The 27,555-nt window shown below is 37.8% G+C and overlaps 1 protein-coding gene across 3 annotated transcripts in view; it reads right to left on the bottom strand.

The window, feature by feature from the left end:
* Positions 1-27,555, bottom strand: part of CNTNAP5 (contactin associated protein family member 5) — an 831,834-nt gene that overhangs the window by 115,302 nt on the left and 688,977 nt on the right. For all 3 annotated transcript variants that reach the window (XM_054699622.1, XM_037523193.2, XM_054699623.1), the window contains 3 exons: positions 25,338-25,465; positions 24,995-25,165; positions 15,684-15,902 (listed from right to left, as the gene is read on the bottom strand). In XM_054699622.1, coding sequence (XP_054555597.1) covers positions 15,684-15,902; positions 24,995-25,165; positions 25,338-25,465 — 518 coding nt within the window. The remainder of the gene's footprint in view (positions 1-15,683; positions 15,903-24,994; positions 25,166-25,337; positions 25,466-27,555) is intronic.

A 27,555-nucleotide genomic window follows, 5' to 3' on the forward strand; every position in this document is an offset into this window, starting at 1 on the left:
CTCCATTTGTTTTGGATTCGTGTGGTTTGTCATCTTCCTTCCTGCGGTCACAGGCATATACACCTGTGCGCCTACACACATATACATTAGTTCCATATTTTCTGTACATCCCACCAAGTAGCTAAATATTTGAATTGGTCACTAACTTTTAAGGTACAGGTAATAATTCCAGCAAGGCTTCCATTGACAGACCAGACTAAGACTGAACCTACTTTCCTGAATGCCAGTTTCACTGGGTCTTTTCCCTTAAGATAGGCAATACACTTTTCATTGTGGCATGCTCCCCATCCGGTGACTTCTCTCATTCAGATTGCCTTCCTGGACTTTGAGGGATTTGATTTTGCATCTGCTTTTCTAATATGCATTTCTCTTTTGTTGTCTGATTCTTGTTTAGAAGTCACCTTAGGGTTGAAAGAACAGCAACAAAAAGGTAGTGCTATTATTGAAACAGTTAAAGTCATTTTTCGAAGTTCTTACTTAATCCATAAACTGAGGATCAGAACAATGTCTCAAAGAGAACCATAATGAAATTATACCTCACAGCTGCAAGAATGGCTCATATCACGAAGACTGGAAACAGCAAGTGCTGGTGAGGATGTGGAGGCAAAGGAGCACTCAAATTCATTGGGAAGGAGTGAAAACTGGCGCAGGTCTACAGAAAAGGTATAGAAACTCCTTACAAAACAGAAACATAGAAATACCCTATGATCCAGCAATACCACTCTTAGGAATTTATCTAAAAATATGAAAACAACAGTTAAAAAAGATATATGCACCCCTATGCTCATGGCAGCATTATTTCACTAGCCAAGACATGGAAATGATCTATGCCATCAACATAGAACTGGACAGAAAAACGGTTCATGTACTCAGTCGAGTACTTCTCAGCTATAAAAAAAAAAAAAAAAAAAAAAAAAAAAGATGAAATCTTGCCTTGTCACCCACAATCTTGCCTTGGCACTTACTATGCTAAACAAAATAATTTAAAAAGTGGGGGGCAATTAGTAGATGGTTTTTTCTTGTGGAATATCAGTAAGCAGAACCAACGTGCTAAACAAAACACAGGGTAAGTCCTGGGTCACATAAATATAAGCTGGTTATCAGAGGGGAAGAGGAAAGAGGTGAGAGCAGAGAATAGAGGGGTCCCTCTGGCACTGGGACTGCAACTAGGACTATGGGGGTGGGTGCAATGGGACTCATGATCTATTGAAGTGCGAAGCTACCCTCCTAAAACATACATGATGCTTATAAACCAACATTAAAACAAGAAAAATTATTTTAAAAGAGAAAAAATATTTTACATAAGAACAATCCTAAAAAAACACATTTAAAACATATTTGTTGTCCATTAAAAACTTGTAATTAACTCATAGGATTCCCAGTGGGAAAGAAGGTATTCTTCATATTGTTCACATTACACAGTAGAAGAAGTGTAATGTCAGAGAGACTGCTTTGGCCAGAGTCAAGAATATGACAGATTTTGTGGCAGAGGTAGGAGACAGGCTGGGATCACTTAAAAAGCTTGCATGAATCCTAAAGTGTGTTATTTGGTTAGACAATCTGGCTCTTTCCTACAAGTGAATCTTCTACCTTTTTTTTTTTTTCTCCTGGTCTCTTACATGCTTTCTTCCAAGTAATGTAAATGCACACATTTATTCTTCTGGCTTCTATATCACTCTTTTGACAACTTACACCATGACTTGGCAGCCTACCTAGAAGCAATTTTTTTAAGAAACTCTTCAGCTGGCCTTTGGTATCAGGTATGCTTATTATGACGATGTTTCCATGGATTGAGTATGAATTAAATCTCAAAAACATTACTATCATCACTCTAAGCCTGTCTTAGAAAACCTCAGGTGTCAGCTAGACGAACAATCCTGTTTTCAGAGGAACATCTCAATTTCTTGTGTCCTCCTTGCAAACAAGTCCAAGGGACTGTTTCTCTCCTCTGTGCCTGCTCTTTTTCCTTCACATGCTCAAGAGAGACTCTGTTGTCAAGGGGCCTCCCTGGTGGCACAGGAGTTCAAGACAGTGCTATGAACTTATCACCAGCCACTGCAACATAAGTGGCTGGCCAGGGAGCAACCCACATGGTGCAGCAGATGTCACCTGCCTTGCCCAGGGCTCCCCTCAGCAGTGTATTTCAGTAGATCTGCATTCTGCTCCCCACTCTCTTTGGTGAATCCTCTCACCCCCTGCACCTCTGGCTTATACCCCAGTTCTTGTATACATAAATAAATATTTTTTTTTTTTAAAAAAAGGACCCTCTTCTTCAAAAGAACTGAATGTTCCAGGTTCAGCTTCTGCTTCACAAAATAAGCAGTGCAGGGTCTCTCTCTTGCTCTGTCTCTCCCCCTCCCCAACCCTTGACCCCCCCCCCACTTACTTTCATTCTTCTTCCCTTGAATTTGAAGATCTATGTTTTATGTGAAACATTTACCTAAACTGGGCATCCCTGGTGGCGCAGCGAGTTGATCACCTCACTGTGAAGCTGTCCACAGCCTCTGTAGTGCAGGTTCAATTCCCGGCTGGCCAGGGAGAAACCCACATGGCACAGCAGACCTCTCCTGTCTCCCCACAGCTCCCCTCAGCAGTGTATTTCAGTCAGTCTGCCTGGTCTGTTCCCCACTCTGTCTCTGGTGAATCCTCTTGCCCTCCCATGCCTCTGGTCTATACCCCAGCTATTGTATAAATTAAAATAAATAAATAAATCTTAAAAACAAAAACAAACAAACAAAAAAAGGCAAAAAAAAATTGCCTAAATGTAAATATAGTGTGTTTACCTTCTAAATTTAAATTCTAAAGGCAGCACATTTAACATTACATGATAAATAAATACATCAACAATAAGTTATCTTCTGTTTTTATCCCTCCTCAACAAATGGTAGAATCTTGGCACTGAAGGAAAATCCTAGTTCTGAAGGACAAGGCAAGTATCTGGTAGACTTTTGCCGGATGCTGATTCCATATATATAAATTACTCATGAATCAATGAACACACATTATTTAATAATACAAGTGGTTCTAACAGATGTTTAAAAGATAAAAATAATGACAGTAATAGTCAATTTGATATAAGGTTACTTCTCAGCAAGTACTTTACACATACTGTGCTTCGCAGGCATCTTCTGACTTACTCTTCAAACAAAATGCCAAACCTCAAAAATTGGAAAAGACACAGTTGATAACTTGGAATCAATTAACAACACATCAAAATCATTTCCTTGCTTGTTGGTTTGGTAGCAATGAATACTGTGAAAAACTTTTGAAGAATAATTCAATATGTATCACAAGTCATTAAACATTATCATCATTCCTTTTTGTTGAAGCAAATATATATAATAAAATGGAGTTGGAAGAGGACTACACCCAGAAATATTTAACTTTATACATAGTTGTATACAAGAAGTATGCAAATACTTCATAATTTTCATACAAACTATTGTCACCTAGCTAGAAAACCCCCCAAAATAATAATGAAAATTGCTATAACTTAAAAAATAGTATGAAAGGTGGATGGATATAAATATCAATATGCAGAATAACAATGGCCATATATAGAGACAGTAACAATTTAAAATGCAATAACAGAAAATTCCTCTTTATAACAACTAAAACAGCAATTAATATAATACAATCTGTGTCCATATAAAGAAAACAGTAAAATTTTACCTATGCTCCAACAAAGTATATGGAGAGAGAGAACTTTTTCCTATATGATTTAATAATGTACGGTTATTTGCTTTCACACAGTAAAATTCAGATGAATAACCCAAGAAAAAATATTTTCACAGAATTTGTAAAACTAATTCTAAAATCCAGACAAAAATAATGATAACAGTTAAGAAGAAAAAAATGGAGTGATGTCTTGGTGGGGGGAGTGGGAAACTTGTCCTATTCAATATCACAACATAATCTGTACAGGTGATATTGGTACAGCAGTTGAAAAAAAAAAACTACTTAAATAAAACAGAGTAGGAAATCAAGAAACAGACTATGTAGAGGAACTTTTATGTTACAATATATTTTGAAGCTCTAAGTAGTGAGGAAAAAAGAAACCAAGAAATAAGTGGAGACAAGAAAATTATTTTGTCAAATAAATTAAAATTCTACCCCAAAACCTTAAACAAATTCCAAATACACTAAATACATAAAAGTAGCAATAAACTGAACAACAAATAAAAACTGAAAATATTAGGTAAAATATATAGATACTTAAAATCATATTCTATGGATTTTGGCTTTCTAAAATTTTCATGGCATCGGTTAATTATAAAAATCAATCAAACGAACAAAAAAAAGGCAAAAATCTATGTTATAGTATGTGTATGTATATTATTTATGAAAATATTTCCATCAATGATAATATTAGGTAGTACTTTCTAAGAGTAATTAAATACATGCAAATATTAGGGACAAGGCTGAAAAATTTCACACTTTGAAATATCCATAAAAAAAATTGTGTGAAAATTTCATACAAAAATTTCATTGGTTACCTCTAGGAAAAGTAAGAGGGTGCTTTACTGAGTAATTTTATAGTGCATATGCATTTTCATATTGATTATATCATTTAAAATAAATCTTTTCTTTTATTAAATATTTCACGTATAATGCTATTGGTCTCCTTTTTCTAAAAGTCATTCAAGCAATAATTTATCAGGTTTCAAAACAGAACCCTCCTTGCCTTAGAACTGTGTATCTCTTTAAAAGCCCTGCACTCATCTGCTCATCCCTGTGACAACAGCACACTCATGTTTGGGATGTGGATTGGAATGCATGGAGCCCCCATCTTGGGTTTTCTGTGAATTGATTTCTTTTCAGGACTATAGGCCCAAACCACACATTTACCTTCACCTCAGTGGAATGGTAATTGAGCACAATATTTAGCAAGCATGCTCTACATGCATTCAAGGAAACAAGCAAGCACATGGATTGTGCCCCCATCTTTTGCTTTTAATGTGAAGCAACAGGAAACAAATTCCACTGAAGTTCAAGGTGGCAGAATTGGTGATACAACAGCCTTGCTGACATTCTTCCAAATAATGGCTCTGCATACCATTAGCAGGTATCCCTTAAAGAATACCAAGACAATGAGCAGGAAATTTCCCTGAACCTGATCACAGTCTGCCACAGCCACAGGAGCCATTTGGACTAAAAGAACCTTCTTCCATCTTCCAAGTATGAGAGCCAAGTCACTCTTCATTAAGACTCCTTCACTCCTCACTATGTTTCTTCTGCCAATGTTGCCAATGATGAAAAAGTGTTGCCAAAAGCACTATCAAAAATGTCTTCATGGTGCAAAGTTAGAAAATGCTTTGATGTAAGAGGAGGGGTTTATTGCCTTCCTTGCAAGAGCAAAGGATAAGAACTTCCAGGCATGCTCCCAGTCCTCTCCAGATTCAGCTGGCATCTGCCATTTTCAGCTGGGTGGCTGGCTAAGCCACTGCCCACTGGCAGTGGTGTTGGGATTTCCTGGATGCGCCAGCCCCTGGCAATCACTCTGATTAGTTTTATCCAGTGTGGAATGGCCAAGAGCAGATATTCCCCAGGATGATAAATAACACTCATTTAAAGAAATAAGTAGATAAAGTAAAAGCCTATAATTATAAGCTTGGAGAAATTTCCCCTAAGTCTTACTCTACCCAGAGTAATTTTTAGGGGAAACCCCGGAAAACCTTCTAATACAAACGGATCCTCAATTCACTAAAACGATCGTAACAAAGGCAGGCCAGTGCCAACCAGTTCTCACCATACACTCAGATAATACTGTTATGATATTTTGACATATTTGTGCCACAGTCACTTTGGGTCTCTATCTATGCCAGCTTCCTTTGTGGAAGTGATGGTTGCCACATGGCCAGGCGCACATAATTGAGGCTGAGAGGCTGCGCTCTTATGTCAGAGAAACTGGTTGAAACTTGTAAATAAAGCAAATTACATGGATATTTGTCCAACAGAAATGCAAATGATTCCCTTCTGTAGAACAGAATATTTCAAAGACTGCAGAACAGTTTTATAACATATTTATATATTTATATAAAATTTACTTTTATATTTACATAAAAGTTTTAAAACTGTTCAACAACCCACAACTTTGTAACTTTTTGTTGATGCTGAATTGCCTATACTTGGCCTAGCTTTTCAGATTCTCTCTGAATTGATGATAGTAACTTATGAGCTTCTTCATTATTCAATAAATTAAATAACATCTTTGACAAATGTTCATTTTTTATTTACCTGATGATTTAATCTTTTAGACTATTATGTTTAACACATTGTGTTAAATGGTATAAGTTATCATCAGAAAGTATCAAATTGTGATAGAAAGATCTTAACAGGGAAATGTTACAATAACAACAAAATAATAGTAATAATAAATGTAATAAATACCGAGAGGTTTTGATCTTTGAAAACATGAAAAAAGATCGAAACATCATCATCTACATTTTCCTGCTGAGAGTGGAACCACCCACAGAGGTTAATGGTCTTCAGAAATAAGAGGATGGAAGCAAGATAGCTCTGTCAAAGAAAGGAGGGGCAAATATGACAGTGAATAGACAGAGAAACAATGGATGGAACCAGAGCACATAGTTTAGCATACTCTGGGGGAACGGGAAAGTAGAAAGACCAGGGATTCCAGAATATTGGCGGTATTACAAAAAGAAATAAAAACTCATATATATAATCAGTTCTCTGCCCTCCATAACTTCCAGAGTGGGGGACTGCCAGGACAAGAAAACCTTCTTATCCAGGAGTAGGTCAGTGAGCCCCAGTGAGTCTACATGCCATTCTGGCTTCATCCTCACAGTCATGCCCACATCCATATATTGGATGAATGAATGACCCTGGGCAGGAATATGGGGATTATAGGGATGAGGCATGAGGCGAGGGAAGGCTTGCTCAGAGAAAAGACTTTTGAGGACAGGACTGGGTATAGATGGCCTGACCCAGTGATTGACAGGAGCACTGCTTCACTCTTTAAAGACCAAGTGAGCTCAATTAGAAATCTGGGACAACGAGGATGGTGGCAGGGAATGCAATTCCTTGAGACTACATGGAAAGCAGCCTTTTGTGGCTGTTTCAATAGGTCACAGGGCAGGAAAGTACTTGGATCTCCAAGGCGCTGGACATGTGGGCTTTAGTTGTACTTCCAGAAACCTGAATAAAAGAGTGACTTGCTGAACCAAGGTGAGGACATAATCCCCACACACTGAGCCAGCATACATTCCAGGCTCCTTCAAAGGACCGCCTCCCTTCAAATCTCACATTAGCCTTATTTCCGTAATAAGGGAGGGAGTCAGGAAATCATCCCTCAATGTATGAGGGACAGAGTCCAAAACCTGCCTCTGGGTGGACTTAGGGGCCACATACCCATCTTACAGCTTACAGCTCTTGGGTTTATAGCCAGATACAAAATTACACAACAACAGCCTTAAAATCTTTCCTGAAGCTTGTACTTCTTGAACAGTGAATGGATCTAACTCATTTTAATGTCCCTATTGTCACACTCAGGAATGAAAACAGGATATGCACTCAGAAAACATTAGTTAAATATATGATGTCATAAAAATAATATTAGGAAAATGAGGAAGCAGCACACTGTGGCAAATGGAAGAGTACCTGCAACTTACAGAATCTCTTCTCCAATTCAGCAAAATGATGCAAACTCCACTCTGAAAAACTAGCCTTTAAAGAGACTTTAGACAATGAAGAGGCTGATACCGGGGACATGATACTCATTTTTTCTTAAGAAAATTAGCTCAGTTAAAAAATAATGAGACAAGGTTTGGCCTTTTACTGCCACTTTAATCTCAGCGCAAGAGAGGGCAATAGCTGAGGATTGTGCCAGTACAGCTGGCACCCTAAATGTGTGGCAGATGTGGTGGACTTTTAGTTTATTTCATAAAAGTCATGGTACCCTCAGTCATAATTGGAGGCTCCATGGCTGGTCTGTGCACATTCTCTCACAGCCAGGTCCACTGAGTTCTCCATGAACAAGCCTGTCTGTACAGACCAGAGCTGAAGGAAAATAACAGAAACTTCCATCTGGCTCTGCCAATAGCGCTTATAAGGCGATCTTGTATATGCCATATTACAATCTGAAAATGTCTTTACCTCTGGGGCTGGTTGCTACGACAACTGTGTTGTAACTTCCCCTTTTATAAAGGCTCTACCCCAGCTTTGGAGGCATTCACACATCAGATAAATTACCATTTGGGGACTCTTGTGCTGATTTGTGCAAAAAAAGGATAAAGCCAAGTGAGAAGGCAGCATCACTTCCCAAGAGCTATTGCAGCTATTGAATATGTCCTTTAAACGTCAAATCCCCCTATTTTCCAGGCAGAGAAATGCCTCATTATCTTTCTGACAGGGAGGGAGCCCATGTCAACTCCCACTTGAACTTGTGTGTGGCTTGCAACTCCTATTTACTAAACTTTAATAGGAAATTCCAAGTGGGAAAAGAAGTGTCCATGGCCACATTTAATCTTTGCAACGGATTAATGAGGCATTGTCTATTAAGCCCAGTGGGCAGATGGAACAGTGAAGGCTCAGAAAAGGAAGTGACTTTCCTGAAACCACACAGCCTGTAGTGGAAGAACCAGTGTCTGAAACTTTGCATTCATTCACCTTCATTAAACACTGAATATAACAGAAAACTTGGATTAAGCTCAAGGACATAAAGATAAATTAGATACTATGTCTTTCCACAGGAAACCACTAGAGGAGGGAGGGACAATAATTAGGTAATTTTGACCCAACATGATGGGTGTGCCCTGGAGGGGAAAGGAAGGAGTACAGTTCCCGTTGAGAAGAGTTCATATGAAACACGAAAAATCTGTAACTTCAATGAAGTGGAGTCTGCCAGGTAGGTCAGGATTGGGGTGTCCATCCTAGTTAGGGAACCATCAAAGGGGTATGAATGGAAGCAATGCAAATAAACTCTAAGGAACTTATCTGCTTTAAAGAGTATTTTGGAAAAGAAAGTGATAGCTTTAAAGTGTGTTTCGAAGACTTTAAAGATCATCCTTGGAGGCACAGAATCAATTTCACTTAAGAAAAATTTCTTTGAGGGCCTCCCTGGTGGCCTAGGGGTTAAGTCTCAGCGCTACCACCGCCACAGCCTGAGTTCAATCCCCAGCCAGGGAACTAACCCACACATGGCACAGCAGACCTCTCCTGTCTCGCCAGCTGCCCCCCTCAGCAGCCTTATTTCAGTAGATCTGTCTGTTCTGCTCCCTACTCTTTCTCTAGTGGATCCTCTCACCCCCCGCAACAACTCTATCCTACACCCCAGTTCTTCTACACATACATAAAAATAAATATTATTTAAAAATGAAAGTTACTTTGATTTTAAAAAGCACATCTGTCCATGCATGCATGTGTGTATAGGTATGCATGCATTCATGTGTGTTTGTGTGTGCGTTGCACAAGAAATTTATCTGGTATTGCATCAGGTTACATTCTCCAGTAAGTGGGCTCTGAGATGAAACAATAAAGGCAATATATTTTTAGGGGGTCCCTTGGGAACAAAAGGAAGCTGTAGTGGGTAAAGGGGACGTTGGCTTGACACCAGCCTAGTGTACCCCACAGGAAGCACCAGAGCTTGAGTAATGTACCACCTGGAACCCCACTGCCAAGCCCTTTATACCCTAGACTTAACCTGTCACTGTATGTGAACTCCCCTGAAAGGCCTGACATTATCCAGGCATCTATCTATAGCTCAGAAAGTTCCAGAAGGGGCAGACACATGAGAACTATCTAATAACAGAACCTGCAGTGGCAGGGAACCTCCTTCTTGAAGGGGACCTTGTTAAAGTGGCCCAAATCTACCACAGGTTCCTGGGCCTCTCGACACCACAGACAGGGCCTGTGACGACCCTCACCCTTTCACCTTAGAACTGGATGATGAATCAGAAACGTGAATTAAAATATGGCACTTTGGTGCCTCCCTGATGGCACAAGGATTAAAGTCTCAGTGATATCAAGCCACTGTGGCATGAGTTCGATTCCCAGCAGGGAGCTGACCCACATGGTACAGCAGACTTCTCCTGTCTCGCCTACTACCCTCGGCAGTGTATTTCAGTAGACCCGCCTGTTCTGCTCCCCACTCTGTCTCTGGTGAATCCTCTTACCCTCAGCACCTCTGGCCTGCACCCCAGTTCTTGTATGCATATATAAATAAAAATAAATCTTTTTAAAAAGTAAAATATGGTACTTAAATCTTCTACACAATCATCTTCACCTGCTCAAGTGATTGTGAAACCAAGTCCCCTCTCCCTGAATCTGAAGGAAATTGGTAACAAAATGAGAAGAGTGTAAATCTGCCAGTTACACTTTGCAGAGGGTTTTGATTGCATCTTCTCCATCACTCTGCTCCAAGGCTTTCATCTCCTCCTCTGAGTCACCAGTTTTGTCACCAAAGTCTTGCAGGAGACAGACTGTCAGAACCCTCGGAGTGACTGCATCAGCCCACCTGCCTGGGTCTGCCCTTTCCGACCTGGACTTTCTCTGGTCATTCTAGTCACATCAGCTTAAAGTCTCCTTGACTTTGGACAAAGGACAAAGAAAATCTCAGTGAGAGACAAAAACTGTCCCTTAGATTGGGACCTTAATGCCCAGGAAGCTTGGTGTATTTTCCAGTAAGTTCTGTCTTGAGTTTCTTTTTATATATATATCACTCCAGTGCCATATAAATGATGCTTTCCTGTTTGCTTCTTTTTTTCACTGAGTTATAAATTTCAACAATCATCACTGCCAGGAGTCCAAAGGACTGCTTCTAACTATGAGTTTTTTGTGTAGTCTACATCTCAGAATGTTTCTCCCTGACTGCCTGAGAAAATAATACCATACTGCAACTGCACTCTCCTTACAAAAAAGAAAAAGAAAAAGAAAAAAACAAAACAAGACATGCAGTATATGTTGCCAAAGGCAATCAATCATTATCAATCCAATGTAGACCATTATATGTGAAATGTCCTTCAGTTAAAGCTCATTTAACATAAAGAAGATGTACATGAATGTTTAAAAAAAACTTTCTGGAACATTTTGGGATTGCAAACACTAAAATTGGTTATTGTGAATGGCTAAATGTATTCAACTCTCAATATCTTCAAGAAGAGAGAATACTTGGCTCAATTGATGACTTAATCATTCACTTCTCTGAATATAAAAATAGAACCAGTGTTCTTTAAAATGTAAGCTATAAGAATCTGAATTTATGGTACAGTGGCCTTGAGGAAGGAACCTTCACAAAGTACCAGGTAGTTCAGCACTGTGTTTCTCTTTGGAGGAGCAATTCTTCATTTTTTTAAAGATTTATTTATTTATTTGTAGAAGAACTGGGTGCATGCCAGAGGTGTGGAGGGTGAGAGGATTCACCCGAGACAGACTGAGGAGCAGAACAGGCGGATTTACTGAAATATACTTCTAAAGGGATCAGGGGGCCAGACGGATGTTTGCTGTGCCATGTGGCTTAGTTCACTGGCCAGGGACCGAACTCAGGCTACAGTGGTGATAGTGCTGAAACTTAAGCCCTAGACCAAGAGGGAGGCCCTGAGAAGTAATTCTTGAGCAGCTGCTAGATGTTCCTCTAGGCGCCAGCTATGCGGCCACGCAGCCAAATACTCCTGGGGATTGCCAGCTGCTGTTCTAAGCTCTCCTACAAACTTTTTAAACTAATAGAGTAATTTCTCTCCTATTACATTAACATGAGAAAGCATGTATTAGTTTATTTTACTAAGAATAATGACTCAAGTATACTTGACATTTAACTTGAAAAAGTAAAGTTTTTTTTTTTAAATAGACATTATAATCTTTTATCTTTACAACATTTCTATGATGTTGAAAAGATAATTATTTCACTTTCTGTTTCATCTTTGACATAATGATAAGCATCATCTTTCATGCACAATGACATTGTGTCATAAATATGCTACCAGGTGAGTAACCAATTATTTCTTTACGTGAGGAGAATATATATGTCCTCCCGTGGTAAGAGACACATTATCTCCTCTGCAATTCAAACCTCTACTGTAAGGCATCAGGAAAGCCATTTTCCAGAGGCATTCACAAAATGCAATGTAAGTGACCATCCTGTGGAGAGACTGTGGAAACACATCTGTGTGTGGCCACATTTTGCCATAGAGCCCACTAAGTTCTACATGCTTCCCCAGATACAGGAATAATAACCCCCTTCCAGTATGGAAGGAGGATTAGCATTTCCAGGGATCTCTGCAGACTTAATGGTTCATCAAGTCTTCTCCCCAAGGACTTGTAAGTGGGGAGTAACTTCAGATTATTTTGACACCAAAACCAGCTGGACCAAAACAAGAAAAAAAAGAAAAAAGGAAGTAGGAAGTTAACTCAGACATAAGTGAAACTCACAGGCCCACACCTTTACTAATGTCTACTCCATAATTAAGCATATTTGGAAAGAGGTCAGATTTGGGGAGAATGAGACCTTTTCCTGATGTCATACAAAACAAAGAGGATATGGATTATTGCCATTCCTAATCTATATATGGAGTCAGAGGATCCTCAAGTCTTATATGATCAGCTATTAGACTTTTGATTTTTCTTCTGCAGGTGGAGCATGGGTGAACATAGGCTCTTTGTTCCTCTAGCAAACTCCATGGCTGTTGGCAGTTGTTCTACATCCATACTCAGATCTCCTCATCCCACTTTCAGCAGTGAAGTTGTCTTAATTTCTCTTGCCTCCTTCTTACATTGATGGGCACACTTCTAGGGAACTACAAAGCAGAGACTTCTACTTCTAAGAGTTCCAAAGATATAACAACCACATGCTTGCAGCATACACTTCAGAAGTTGCACCTAAGAAATTTTCTCCTACTCTTAAAGAAATGTGACCAGGGAAAAAAGCATGCTTGTAAATGCCTGAAACTATCCTGGTGATAAAAGTCTGAAGTTGGTTCTGGGAATCCAACACACATTGACTCAGCATCAACTTGTCACATTTAAAAGACAGAGATGAGAAGAGAGACACCATTTTCTATAAAATTCAACCTGTTTCTGGTAGTTAGGAAGCTGGCATGGGCACACCAGTGGGCCAGTGATCATAATGCCCAGTGATGCTTTGTTTTGATTGAAAGATCCTTCAGTGACTACAAATATCTAGACAGACATATCCAAATTAATATGTAAGTACTGCCAAATTCAATCAATCCTAGCAAAGTACACACTAATTATTTCTTTTGTGCCTAACAAAAATAAATTCCCAGTGTCTCTAAATTTCTGAATAATAGGAGATGTGATTCTTCATTTTGGCTGCTAGAGCTGAGTTTTCCTTTGTTTTTGAACCACTGAATTATACAAATGGAAAGGCTGGGACTAGTTTTTTCAGCCACCTGACTTTTCTGAATGGACATATCACTGAATGCTAAACAAGAAAATCCAGTCCAACAGAAAGAAAATGACTTCCAACAGCATCTTTTCATCTTCAAGTACATTAAGACCAATTCAATAAAGCAGAATAACATCCGAGATGGAACTCATTGGGGAGAAACACAGCAGTAAGAGGTACTCTTGGTGCAGCTGAACTTGACTCCTGTAGAAGCGAGCTTTTTCCTCTGCTCCCATGATCAGCCCCTACAAATCATTTTATTTCTGATCAATCTGAGAAGTCTGGAGTTAAAAACCTGTCATAAGATACATGTGCCTCTTTTTCCCTTTAGACTCGCACAAAGTTTATCACATATTCAGACCATATGATAATTACAGAGCTACCTGAAATTTGCATAAAATGATTTTAAAATCCTATCTTTAGATATATCTTTCAGTCAGAAAGACTCAGAAATGCTGCCTGAAAATAAATTAAACTTTGGCATGGAATATAATTTATGAAAATTGCATACTACTTGAATTGATTTCACCAAAAAAAGGTATTAAATCTTGATGACTAACAAATATCTTCACAGAAATAAAATGTAATGTTTATAAAATTAAAACAGCAATATAAATTAAAAAAAAAATTTAATAGTAAATCATACCACTTATATGGGTTACTAATTAAGCAAATGAATTGAAATCATAAAAATGCTTTCAATCAATTATATCTTAGCTTCTGGTAGATATCTAAAACCTGACAAATGAAGAAAGAAATATTATTTCTGTTAAGAACAATACATAACATATTCTGTAACTTCTTTTTCTTCAGCTGCTGTGTTTTCATTGACATATTTCTCTGAGTTAAAAGTTACACAAACCCAAATTTAAAAAAGGAACAACTGAGAAACACTCATTGATTTCACTTCCCAAAGACAAATAAAAAAAGAAGGAAGGAGGGAAGGAAACTAAACTTGATCAACCAGCAAATTTTGTGATGTATTTATACTACTGTTCTAAGAATTTGAAGTTCAAATTTTGTATAATAGCACACACTTTGTTTTGATATCATAATACTCCTAATATTGACACACCATATTGCACTTAAAAGTTTTGTAAGTCCTGCTCAAGTCACTTTCAAAGAATCCTTTGTAAATTAGAATGGAGAGGGAAACTTTGAATACCTCAATTAATATCATTACTAATGTGGTTTAATTCATTTTTTTCTCTGTCATACACACACACAGAGACACACAACTGGTTCTGAGCGCTTTGAAAAAAGGTGACCAGGCACAATTCATCTTCTAATCTCCTGACTTGTTTTAGGTACCCAATGATGATGGAATGAATGAATGAATGAATGAATGACTGTGAATGTCATCTGAGTCATCCTAATCTCCACTATTGCAGTAGCAATCAGTTCAGATGAACCACTTGTCTAATGGTTGATTCCAAGTGTCCTAGAAAGAACGACCAGTTAGAGACATCACTTTGGGACCAGGGCTGCCTTTCTGTGCAAGTGTAAGGCAGCCTCCTAGTTTAAAATACAACAGTTCTTTCCTCCACTATAGTACTGGCTATATTTTATTGCACTGTTATTGATACAAGAATCAGGTATCACTAGGGAAGTTCAAGTATGGGAGGTAAAATCATTCACTTAAATTTAATGCTAAGATGAAAATAAATGACATGTCCTTATTCTCAGAGAGGTTTTGATTATGAGGATGAAAAATAATAGGGATCTATAGACATGTAAAGCTAATATATTCAAGGAGAAAAAATGCAGAGTCTGATACCAACTCAAAATTTGCTAAAGGGTGGCATAATATTTTATTGCTGTGGCTAATGAGGCTAGAAGGGAACACTTTATAGAATTAAATTTATAATTATAAATGCTTTATGATATATTTTAATCATTTCCTAGAGGAGATTATGCTTAGTGAATTAAGTCAGACATGGAAAAGACAAACATGGTATGATTTTGCTCACATGTGGTGCACAGAGAAACAACAAAAATGAATGAACTAGATAAGACAAAATATGTACTTTTACAATCTAAGACTGATTTGTGATTACCAGAATGGAAAGGGTGTGAACAAAAGGGTCAATTGAGCGTGGAGGAGACTTTGGATTTTCAGTGATGAACTTAATGTGTAACATACATGTTGTTTTTTAATGATGCAGACCTGAACGTTACATAATATGAAATTATAAAGCAATATGACTCTAACAAGAAATCATTTCCTATTTATTTAAAATAAAATAGCAGTTTTCCTTGAGCCTGGTCACACAGTTGTCTTATAGGGTCTTTAGCACAAAAGGTGTTTGAAGATTCCTCCTACCTACAAGCAACTGGCTGTTCAGCTGCAATCGGAAATGACCATCCTCTGAAGTCGCCCTGGTTATCTTTGGGAGGTTGTCCACCTGGAGTGAAGTCTCTTTGAGGTTCCTCTCGGCTTGGATGTAATGCCACTGGTTGTCATTCAGAGGAGAGGGAGACTGTACTACAAGCTCTACAGGGCCATTCCCAACATCGATGGCAAAAGTGATCTCAGAAGGAGCTGAAACCAAAAAACAGGGAAACAGAAAGCAGGATGAAGAGAGTTTCTGGTGCTGCTGGAACACAAATCAAAGACATCCTGAATTAATGGTATACATGACTATAAGTCAACAGCTTGGTAGAGAGGCCTTTAGTTTAAATCCTTGCAGATTAGAAATCACCAAAGTTTTTTTTTGGCCTATTTTGTGAAAATTTAGGAATGAAGATAGGTAACTGGATCACAAATTCTAATCCTATAAACATGCATCAGTCTCATGGTACTGCATTTCCTGGGGCTGTAATTGTTTCAATAGTAACAATAGCTCACAGATTTCCGTAGATATTAGGTCATCGAGGCAGCTCCAATCCTACAGGAAGAAGATCTATGCTCTGAAAAATCCCAGTGCTCTCTTCCATGCTATTTCATGGGGAAAAAAATCATATAAATCCCATGATTTTAAAACAAAAAAGGAAAACTCAGAATGTTTAAATGCCTTATCCAAGGAGACATCATTTCAAGCAGTGGTGTGGTGGTTGGAATCAAACCCAGGCTCTCACCTTGATGTTGGGTTCTTTTCATGACCCTTTCTGTTCCTTTATAACAATCTGTGTATCACTCATGGCAGTTAGTCAGGCATAAAAATACTGATGGAGAAGGAGGAAGATGATGTTGGTAGTGATAATGGCAAAGGTGTAAGGGCAGTGTCATGGTGATATTGCTGATGATTGTGGTGATGCTGCTGCTGATGTTAGTGGTAGCAGAACTAGTGATGGTGGGGATACAGTGAGAGAGAAAGCTAGTGGGCGAATGAGGACAACGGTAGTTACAATGAACTGCTAAACTCTGTATTAAACATGGCTAAGCTCTGCATTAAATGCTGACTTGTAGGTTTTCTCATTTTAATCTTTAAAACAACCTTATCATAAAGACGTTATTTTGATTTCCATTTCTATAAAGTTTAGAGAAATATAATTGATTCAAAGTTTTCCAAATAGTAAATAGAACCGGACTCCCAAAATAGAAATCTTAACCATTTTTCTCTCTAGAGTATGTATTCTTGCCTTGTTCATCATTACATAAAACTTTTCTAAATATGAAGGTTGTGGAGCAGTAAATTAGAAATTGAATTTGAGAAGACGATCCCATTTTCAGTAACTGGAGCCTCCAGATGCCAGATCTTCCTTTCCTTTTCACCACTTTGTGATGCCTCCTCTATTAAAACAGGACATGGGTATTTATTTGACAAAGTTATCAACTTGGAGATGTAACTATCAGTGCTCACAAAAAAGTCAAACACCAGCCTGGTGTACCTCCTTCTCAGCCTTTAAACTCCTATCTAATACCCACCCCATCTTACCCAGGGTTGGTATAAGAAGTTCCCAATATGGGAAGTTTCAAATAACTCTGAGAACTGCGAATGCTTTGCATTTTGATGAACATGTCCCTGACCATAAAGACACACAATATGGAAGAGACCTTAAAAATGGACTTTGGGATGACTATGATCTAAGGCAGATTTTCTACCTCAAGCCTCAGTTTTCTCATTTGAAAAATTGGAATGAAAACAATACTGATCATCAGGTTGCTTATCAATTAATCCTGATGAAGTTCTCAAAACTGTTGAATAGGATGTGCTCAGTGAGAGACTATCAGAGTTGGTATGGTTCACCAGCGCAAGTAAATTGTCTTTGCCTCATGAACCTATGCACTAAAGAAACTGAGTTGAAGGGGGAAAAACTGGATTCAACCATAAAAGGATTAATTAAGAATGAAGGTGGCCCTGTGATTCACTCACTATTTCTTCAGATTTTTTATTTAAATAGTTTTTGATTTTTATTTCCTTATCTTTCTCTTTACATTTGCAGACCCTTAGCTTTTTTTTTTTTTTTTTTTTACGACTTATTTATTTATTTATACAAGCACTGGGTACAGTCACAAGCGCCGAAGGGTGAGAGAATTCACCAGAGCCAGAGCTGGCAGCACAGCAGGCAGAAGGACCCAAGTACACTGCTGAGGGGAGCAGTGGGCGGCAGGAGAGGTCTGCGCTCCATGTGGGACCCGCTTAGGGCGGGGAGCAGCCGGGGATTGAACCGGCGCCGCAGAGGCCGCAGGCAGCTTTGCAACCCAGCGCTCAACCACTGCGCCACCGGGGAGGCCCCTCTTATTCAGATTTTTGATACCACCTCACTGCCCCACATATCCTGAACCCAGTAAACCCTGAGAGATGACTCGTCTCTAGATTTATTTATCTCTACAAGACACAGGTAAAGACTGATGAAAACTACTAGAGGAGAGAAAGTGCAAAGATTTTGCTAGCTGTCTTCCTGCAAAGATGCCCTTGTGAAGTTCTGCTCAGGTAGCATATCTCTGTGGAAGTCTTGCTGTACCACTTGTCTGAGTTTATCTGTGCTCCAACACTTACCCCTCTTTTGAATAATGATCTGTTTATTGACTGTCTCTCCCACTACTCTGCAAACTCTGGATGAACACCTCATTTATTGGACACATAGCACCTAGCACCAGGCCACATATAGAATATAGAATCAGTTCTCATCAAACTAAATTTCCATTCCTTTTTTTTTTTTTTTTTTTTTTTTTTTTTTTTGCTTGTTTTGAAACAAGGCATTGTGTTCCTTGGAAAAATCTTTTACAATTATTATTGTTTAACAGTATTCAAGTCACTATTAGAGAACCACTCTCCTAGACTGAGGGAAGAACGGTAAAATTAAATAATAGCTAGAGTGCATTGAGGGCTTACCATGATCCAGGCACTCAAGCATTCTTCACAAATCAGCTATTCACGCCTTTCTACAATCTTATAAGACAGGTAACATTTATAGATAAGGGACTAGAACAGGCAGCTGCTAAGTTGCTCCAACACAAATGGGAGTCAGAATTTAAATTCAGGTGTTATGTTTCCAAAGCTCACTTTTAACCCATCTTCCTATGACAAAACCTGCATCCTCAAAGCCTATGGACAGCCAAAATTAGAATAAATAAAGTAGGTGACTTGTTACAATTGAATGAAAAAAAATGTTAGTAAATGGATGACACCAATAACATTGACAAGTGACACTGGACAGGGCACCTGAGTCAAGCATAAGGTAGCTCCAACCTACTGGAGAGATGGACCTGACTCAGTGGTCTTGGATGGAAAAAGCTGGAAGCACTGGGCAGTACAGCTCTATCATAATTTTACTTTTTGCCTCTCCTTCCCCCAAACACCCAACAAATATTCCCCCTCATTATCTACTCCCTTAGTGTTCTAGACAAAGCTAATATATCATCTTAACCTCTATGGGTTTTCTTTTTTTTTTTTTAAGATTTTATTCATTTATACAAGAACTGGGGTATAGGCCAGAGGCGTGGGAGGGTGAAAGGATTCACCAGAGACAAAGCGGGGAGCAGAACAGGCAGACAGACCAAAAACATTGCTGAGGGGAGCAGCGGGCGAGACAGGAGAGGTCTGCCGCACCATGTGGTTATCTCCCTGGCCAGCCAGAAATCGAACCCGTGCTGCAGAGGCTGCAGAAAGCTTCACAGCGCTTCACTCAACCCGCTGCACCACCGGGGAGGTCTCCTATGGATTTTCATCAAGGCAGACACTGTGTTAAGAACTGAGAAGGCAAAGATGAACGCAACAAGATGAGCCTACAGTTGCCTTTTGAGAAGACTGACAAAGAAGGTACATACTAAGTGGAGGCAAGTATCACAGACATAAGAGAGTGACTACCAAGTACTGAACTTAGCAGGGAGAAGTGACCACTATGCTCCAAGACAATCCTCCGTGGAACCCACACGGCAACATGACTCACAGCAATCGGTCCTGAGCTTTATGAATATAGAGTTGTTACTCCTTTTCTGTGTCCTCAATCCCACTCCACTTCAGGTATGCAGGAGAAAGAGGAAGGTGCAAGACCTTACTGTGTCACTTTACCTCTCTAACCTTCCATGCACTCATCTATAAAATGAGAAATATAAGCTAAGAAATATCGTTGAAGATAGTTTGAGACATGTACTCTTTGAGGATCTGATGACAGTTAAAGTTCCTTTCTCCAAAAAAAAAAAAAGCATATCCAGTTTTCCAGAAGTTTTCAAGGACTTCTGGATTGTTCTATACCTCAAAACAAGGGAGAAAATAATTCTCTGTTGTGCTAAGTTCTAACATTCTTGATTCTTGAATTAATTTCATAAAGGAAAGTAAGAAGCTGCTTCAAAGGAACAGAGAGATGGGTTGTATCTGGGATTCTGACTCCCCTTGTATGGCTCCGCGTCTCTCACTTACCTGCTCTCGGCTACCTTCCTTGGTTGTACACTGGACTAGGAGCTGAATAAAGATGATCACAGTACAGTATAAGATTATTTGAAGGTTAAATGAAATAATGAAATGAAAAAAGAACCACTTTTGGAAATAAACTGGACATAGGCACACATGTATATCACATATATGTAAAGATAGCAATAACTAGTCTAGGTTATTAACTTCAGATATCTATAACGACATATGAAATACACCTTTCTCTCCATTTTCCCCATGAGTTTGAAAGGTAGTACAGTATCCAGGTTTAAAATGTCATTTTAAAATAAGAATTACTTTGAACTGAAGGCAAATGAAAAGAAACAGAGTCAAGGAGAGTTTCCTGCCCTTCCCTTATTTGACTAGAAACAAGATACAAATTGATAAAGGTGTCCTTGCTCTCCTGTCTACCAGGGGTGAATTAACAACCAGAGCTAACTTTAGACTCTATCAGCCTAGAGATGATGCCAGAGGAATATACACAACAAACTTTATCAACTAGTCTTTATCTCTCGTTTCAGAGGTCTACTGTTGGGGGTGGCCACCCCGCGTAGTGAGCAGAAGGGCCTTGACCCAAGTCCCTAAGGCATTTGAAAATACATGCATCTCGGAGGAAAACCTCTGGGTGATAGGACTTAGTGTTGAGAGCCTGGAAGTGACCTGCGTACATCTCCACAGTTTGAGAATAACAAAAATAATGAGCGAACGTCCCAGGCTCTAGCTAGGGGGCGAAAAGATTATGTGCGTGAAAACTAACCACCTGGTACCCTACTGTCTGAAGTAAATAGATAATAGTAAGAAAATAGACTAATCACTCATACATGTTATCATTATGTGGTGGTATGCTTTGATGTTACACCTGCTGCAATTAAAATAATATATAATGAGCACTAAGACAATAAAGATTTACTGCATGCTAGACATGAGAGTCCCCCATGTCTGATTTCCCTCACAGTCGTGTCCCAGGTTCGGACTCACTAGAAGTCCACAGTTTACAACTGTTTTAAATTTTCCTACCATTTTTCATTTTATTTCTTCATAAATGCATTATTCTTTTTTAAAGATTGTATATAATCTGGAGTTCTAAACCACTTTTAGGAGTTACTCATGAAATAAACATGTTAATAAGTATCTGTTTGTTTATTTCTTACTAATCTGTGTTTTATCATAGAGACCTCAGCCAACATCTCACTAAGTAAAGTTAAAACTTATTTTCCCCTCCTATAGATTTTAGGGAATTCTAGCCTCCCTGCCTGGCGTAGGACAGAGCCTAACAGAACCATTCTGTAATCTGTAATCTATATTTCCTTGGCCAGTTTATACTTGGTCAGAGGAGTTTCATATCAGGAGAATGCCATGGGGAGTTGGCAAAGCAGTGATTTCCCATTAACTGAAGCGGGGCTCTCCTAGAGGGAGAGCTAGCCTGAGATTCAAGTAGATATTCAGAAGTGAGAGCAGAGAGAGAAACCAAATAGACCACTGATAACAATGCTAAAATGCTGAACCCAACTAGAAATGGTGTCCCGCCAATAACAATGCTAAACTGCTGAACCCAACTGGAAATGGTGTCCCACCGATTCTAGACTTAGTCACAAGTTCCAGTGAGTTTTCAACCTTATCTCTACAGTTCAGATTGTGTTTTCTGGTTTGGAGCCAAATACATCTGGTTGGCGTATGTGTGTCACCAACACCATTTTGCATAAATAAGCACTGGATTGATGAGAAAAAAGTTGCTCGAAATTGAATTTACAGAAACAAAACTTTGAATTCATACTGAATTCTAAACAATAGGCTTTGTGCGCTTTGTCGAACTGACTCTCAACAACAAGCTCTTAATGAGAGTTCTTCCTCCTCCACTCAAAATATCCATCTAGATCTCCAGAGCCATTGTAAGATAATGGTCAAAATAGCTGTATTTTTTTCACAGTTCCATTTGAAAAATAGTGATCACTAAGAAGGGGCACATCTTGCCTTTCACAATCTAGGGACTACCAAATCCAAATGTTGTAAATGGAAGTGATCCAGAAAGAAGTGGACCGAAAATTTCAAGCATGATCCTGTCCAACGAGTTAGATATATTAACTTTTGAAGTTTCTGCTCCAATGGTTAAAAAGGAATACGCCTTTGGAATAGGATAGAAATCTATTTTGAACTACTACATCTGTTAAAAGGACATTTCCTAAGAAAGTGATTTACAGATCAGGGTGAAAATTCCATCTGCATAAAAGGCACAGGGTGAGTGACTATTAATAAGGAGTGCAAGAAAACCCTCACTTATTTTTCTTAATCATTTTAGTAACTACTAAACAAAGTATTTCAGGAAATTATAAGACCTTATGTTTTCAAATATTTTAAAGAAAATCTCCAAAGTATATATTTTCTGATTTGGTGGTAAAATACAACAATGCATACTAAATTTTTATCAAAGTTAATACCTGCATTTAAACATTCGTGTACAAGTCAAAGAACAAAAAATAGTGCCATAAAGTACAACAAAATGATCACTGAAATGTAATTAACACTAAATCATCATTCATTACCTTGTGATAATATGCCCTGACATTTGCTGCTGCTTTAATGAATCAAATGGCCTTGGGGCCTGATTTTTATTAAATTTACATTGAGTTTATTATATCTGTATTATGAAATGGTTGGCACTCTACCCCATACTTTCAGAGCCTGGCCAAGTTAGGTAAAAGGAATCTGATTTCACACCAAAGCCACAAGAGCTTCCTCCCATTAATAGTCTAAATCATTGGAGAAAAGGAGGTTAAAACTACCAATTAAAGAGATCTCCTTCCTTGTATGTGTTTTGCTGCAAGTGTAAAAGAAACACTTAGATGCTTAGTGATTTTCAGGATACTTATATAAATACTCAGTGATCTCTTTTAGCCAGCATTTTTGTTTCTTTCTGGAATGCTCAAATTTCGAGACTCTGTTGCTAAGACAATACTTATGCTTTCAAGGGTAGTCCATGCAATCACATCATTAGAGTAATGTGTCCAATTGCCTCAAGAAAACATGCATTAAGACACAGATAAGTGATGTAGCTAATGGCAAGCTTGATACTTTGTGTTCATGAGGATACCACAGGTAAGACAAAGGGAATAATCACCCAGTTGTATGAAAAATAAGGGGCTACACCGAGAGCAAATAATCTGAAAAGCTAGAGAATAACTGAAAGTAGATTTCTTCTTTATCTTTACCATGTACCATTCTTAACATTTTTGGTGATAAAACATTCCTTCACCAAAACAAAACCCAAAAAACAACAACATTACTTTCTAAATTCTAACAAATGCTGAAATTAGTGTTAATTTTTAATAATAAATATCTAGGCTTCAAATCAGCACATTTCATTACTTACCACCTAATACATATTATTTGAAAGAGGAGAAGTTAATATAGAGAATCGCAGGTACGCCCTTGACTTATAAACAAGTTTACTCAAATATATGTATTTATTTTCAAGTGTAAGAACTGCTATTTTGATTTTTTAATTTGACAACTTCTGTACTACATTGCTTAACTCAAATATACTATTAATATGTTTGAATATATAGTGGCATCAGAGTTTTAGACATGAATTGCACCCAATGAGAGCGCAAGCAATTCCAGCTCTTTTCACCAAACAGAAAAGTAATTTGTGATGAATTTCCTGCTGAAAAAATATTTTAGTGTTTCCTTATTTTTGAGAGTTATTTAAGGCTAAAACTTTTCCTGAAAAAATTACATGGACAACATTATAATTTCTGAAATGTGAAATTTTTGAAAATTAGAATTTTTAAGTCACTATCAAATTTATTTGCATGTTTAAACCTTTAAAAAATTTGTGTAAATATTGATTAAAGTGAAAAATGTCTTAATTTAAATTTAATAAAATGTATTATTTGATTAATATAAGAAAATTGATGAGTAATTCTGATTATACTTTTTAAGCACATGAATATGCAAAGAAAATCATATTTGATGAGGCCATAAACAAGTTTATAGAAGTTAAATCTAAGAAACAGAAAATTTAATGTTATTATTAATTGAATTAAAAGAATATGTAGGTATATCTTCCCCTAAAATTAAAAAAAATAATAATATATTATTATTGAACTGTAACATTTTATTGTCATGATTAAATATAAAATCTTCAATAATATGTCATGATTACTTATAAAATCTTCAATAATATATTTTACCACCTACATTTCTATTTTTTTCATTTCACTTTATTAGTCCTAAATATAACTTATAAATAAGGGATGGGATATTAAGAAATGTCCTAATATCAAATTGACTGGATGTCCACTTCCCAAAATCCAATTTACTACATACCCTACTGTTGATGATGAAGTGGAAGAAAAATAATTACAACTGTGATTGGGTCATCATAAACTCCTAGTGGTAGGAAATATGTCAGGAAAATGACTTTCAAAGGAAAAATGCAACAAAAAAAGCAGACACTAAATATGAATACAATGCATAATACTTTCACCCTTACCATGGAAATTGCAATAACAAAGAGTCCTGTGGCATGGAACTAAGCATGGATCAGACAAGCATGTACTAAGAACTAAGCATGGATCAGGTATCTTTGGGAATTTTTGGAATGCACTATTCTGAAGAGAGAATGAGTAAATACGGAGTGGTAATAAGAAGTCATAAAGCATCAGAAAGAATTAGAAATTATCACTGCTAATTTTACAGTTATTCAGGGAAAGTAATTTGATAGTACAAAAATATGCACTAATAGTTGGTGGCAAAGATATGGCTAAAACTTCTTCTGTTAACCAGTTACATTAAATTCATAAATGAGGTCACTTACAGCTTATTTCAAGTCGGATGAAGTCTTTAATGCCAAGATTTTCTAGGAATACTCCAGATAAAGCCGTGGTTTTAAAAAAGAAGGAAATGTCAGCACTGAATTCCGCATGGAGGGTAGGAAAGTGGAGATAAGAGGCTTCTGTGTAAAATGAGACAGCGTTCCAGAAGTGTCCTGCAAATAAGAAAATCCTTAAGAATGGTTCGTTGTTTTGGAATGGGGCATAGAAAAGCATGGGCATGTGCATAATTTTAAAGACTGGCGAACACTGCAAGGACAGGGATATGGAATAAAAACATCTTGTGCTTATGTAATGCAGAGAGAAATCTTTAGATTTAGTACTCACGGTCACCATAGCAACGCAAGGGACCAATTCTCCAAGCAGCTTCTGAGTTTGATCTGTTGGTATCAGTGATAACTATCTGAGTGACAGGCAAGTGGTCTTTGAAGGAAAGAAAGCCAGTATCATTTGTCCTGCAAAACATAAATTTAAGAAAAAGAGGACAAAATGTGGATAATCTAGGGACTCTTTGCAGACTTCTCTTTTCAAAAGTAATTTGGGTAGTTGCAAACAGGGTCTGGGAGGGTCAGGGAGGGGGAAACAGAAGGCAGAAGGCCTTTCATCTCTTAAGTATGTGTGAAATGCAGAAATGCCAAATACAAAACCCATGGCCAGCTTCCAGAAACCAGTAGGCTGTTCATCTCTCTAAGTGTTTCCAGAAACACAGGTATTTTTACAGAGCCAGATGCTGCTTGCTCTCCTAAGAGCACCCCAACTGCCCAACATAGTGCTGGTGTAACACTAAACATTGCCTCTCTCTCCAGATCGGCTATCTCAGTAACTAACTTGAAATAGGCATCACAAATTCCACTTGATGACTCCAAAGACTTGTTTCAGCCACCTATCAATGGGATTTAATCAGTTTGGGTTGTTTCTTTTCCCCTTTTAGCTCTGGATAAAAGTAAGTCTATACAGTTACTGGTTTGTTGCTCTTCATTTTGTTCTATGTTTAAAACATCTTGGTAGTTATGGACTTGGAGTTTTCATTAATTATGTAAATAGAAAACTGACTAATCACCTTTTAACAAGTTAAGTTAAAAATTATTCGGAAGAAACTTGGCTGTTTTCCTCTTTTCAAATTGTGTTTTCACACTCATGCTAAAGTCCTTATCTTTTAAATGAAATTTTTAAAAAATGTAAGTGAGAAATGGGCATTGAATCAATAATTCTGTTGAGCCAGAAATATATGAGTGTTTCCACACAATATTCCTATGCAGTGAGTACCGTTATTCCCATTCACAAATGAGGAAACTGAGGCTCAGAGATAATAGACGAATCGCCTAAGGTCACATGGCACAGAGGCAGGTGAAAGTCACATTCTTGGTATCTATCCTATGTCAAAATTTACAAGTAGACAGATAAGTATATTTCAATCTGAACTGAACTGAAGGAGGCAGCCTGACACCCACACAGGAGTGGTTTGGAGTTAACTACCCACAGAGCCTTCTTTAAGGTCAGGATGGATATCTTGCCTGTTTGTGGGAACTGAATGGCATAGCACACACCAATTATTTGGGGCCAAGTGTAAGACACAGCAATTTGATAACAAGAACACAAAGGAAACTATGTATATTAGTTCTCTGTCATCACAAAGAATTTAGCAAAAGACTCAAAATTGATGTTATATTTCATGATAATTTACATTTCATTTACAAGTCTGGGTTTACAAAGAAAATAATGTCCCAATTATCAACTGGGTTAATATGGGTAAAACCAAGTAGTGTGATAAAAGTCTTTAAGGACATAGTTTGAGCAAACAGATTTGTTCTGGAATCTGCAGTGCCCAGTTTCTAGCTATGTTAGCTAGGGCAATTCATTCAATTCTGAGATTCCCCAGTGTCCTCAGTTTTCAAAGGGAGGCAATGTCTGTGTTACTGAGTTACAGAGAGGACAAAATGAGATTATATAGTGACCTAGTTTGGTACCTGCTGTATGGCAAATGCACAAAAGTGGTAGCAGTGACACTCATTTTAGTTCTCTCCTCTGTCCCTGAACAACTCTGCAGCCTCAGGCAAGCAAATCATCTATGCAAGTAACTCTGATTCTGTACTGGAGATCTAATACTACACAACACATTATAGAAACTTAAATGTTAATATTTATTATCCAGCTCATCAGATTTAGAGAAAAACATATCAATTCATCTTTGTAATAAATAAAATATATACCTGCACATATATCCCTATAAGTCTATGAACCAATACTATCAAGAAATATCTATCATTTGAGTATTTGTAGTAGAAGCCATTCAAATGATGTGGGATAAGGCTTTTGTCTCTATTTGAAAGTTCATTTACGAATGTTGTGAAGACACTGAAAAAAATCTGAGACTTCACATTCCACTATCTTTCAGATATTTCAAAACAAATCACAAGAAGTCAAAGTGGAATTAAGACCACAAAAGTCATATTCCTTTCCCGAAGAAAGGCTGATAACAAGTTCTCTAACAACTTACATGGCTATAAGATTTACTTTTTCTCTCCATTTTTATTTTCAAGGTGAA

Source organism: Talpa occidentalis, unplaced genomic scaffold, assembly GCF_014898055.3.
Source record: "Talpa occidentalis isolate TD23 unplaced genomic scaffold, MPIMG_talOcc4v2.1 talOcc4.3, whole genome shotgun sequence".
NCBI classification, from domain to species: domain Eukaryota; kingdom Metazoa; phylum Chordata; class Mammalia; order Eulipotyphla; family Talpidae; genus Talpa; species Talpa occidentalis.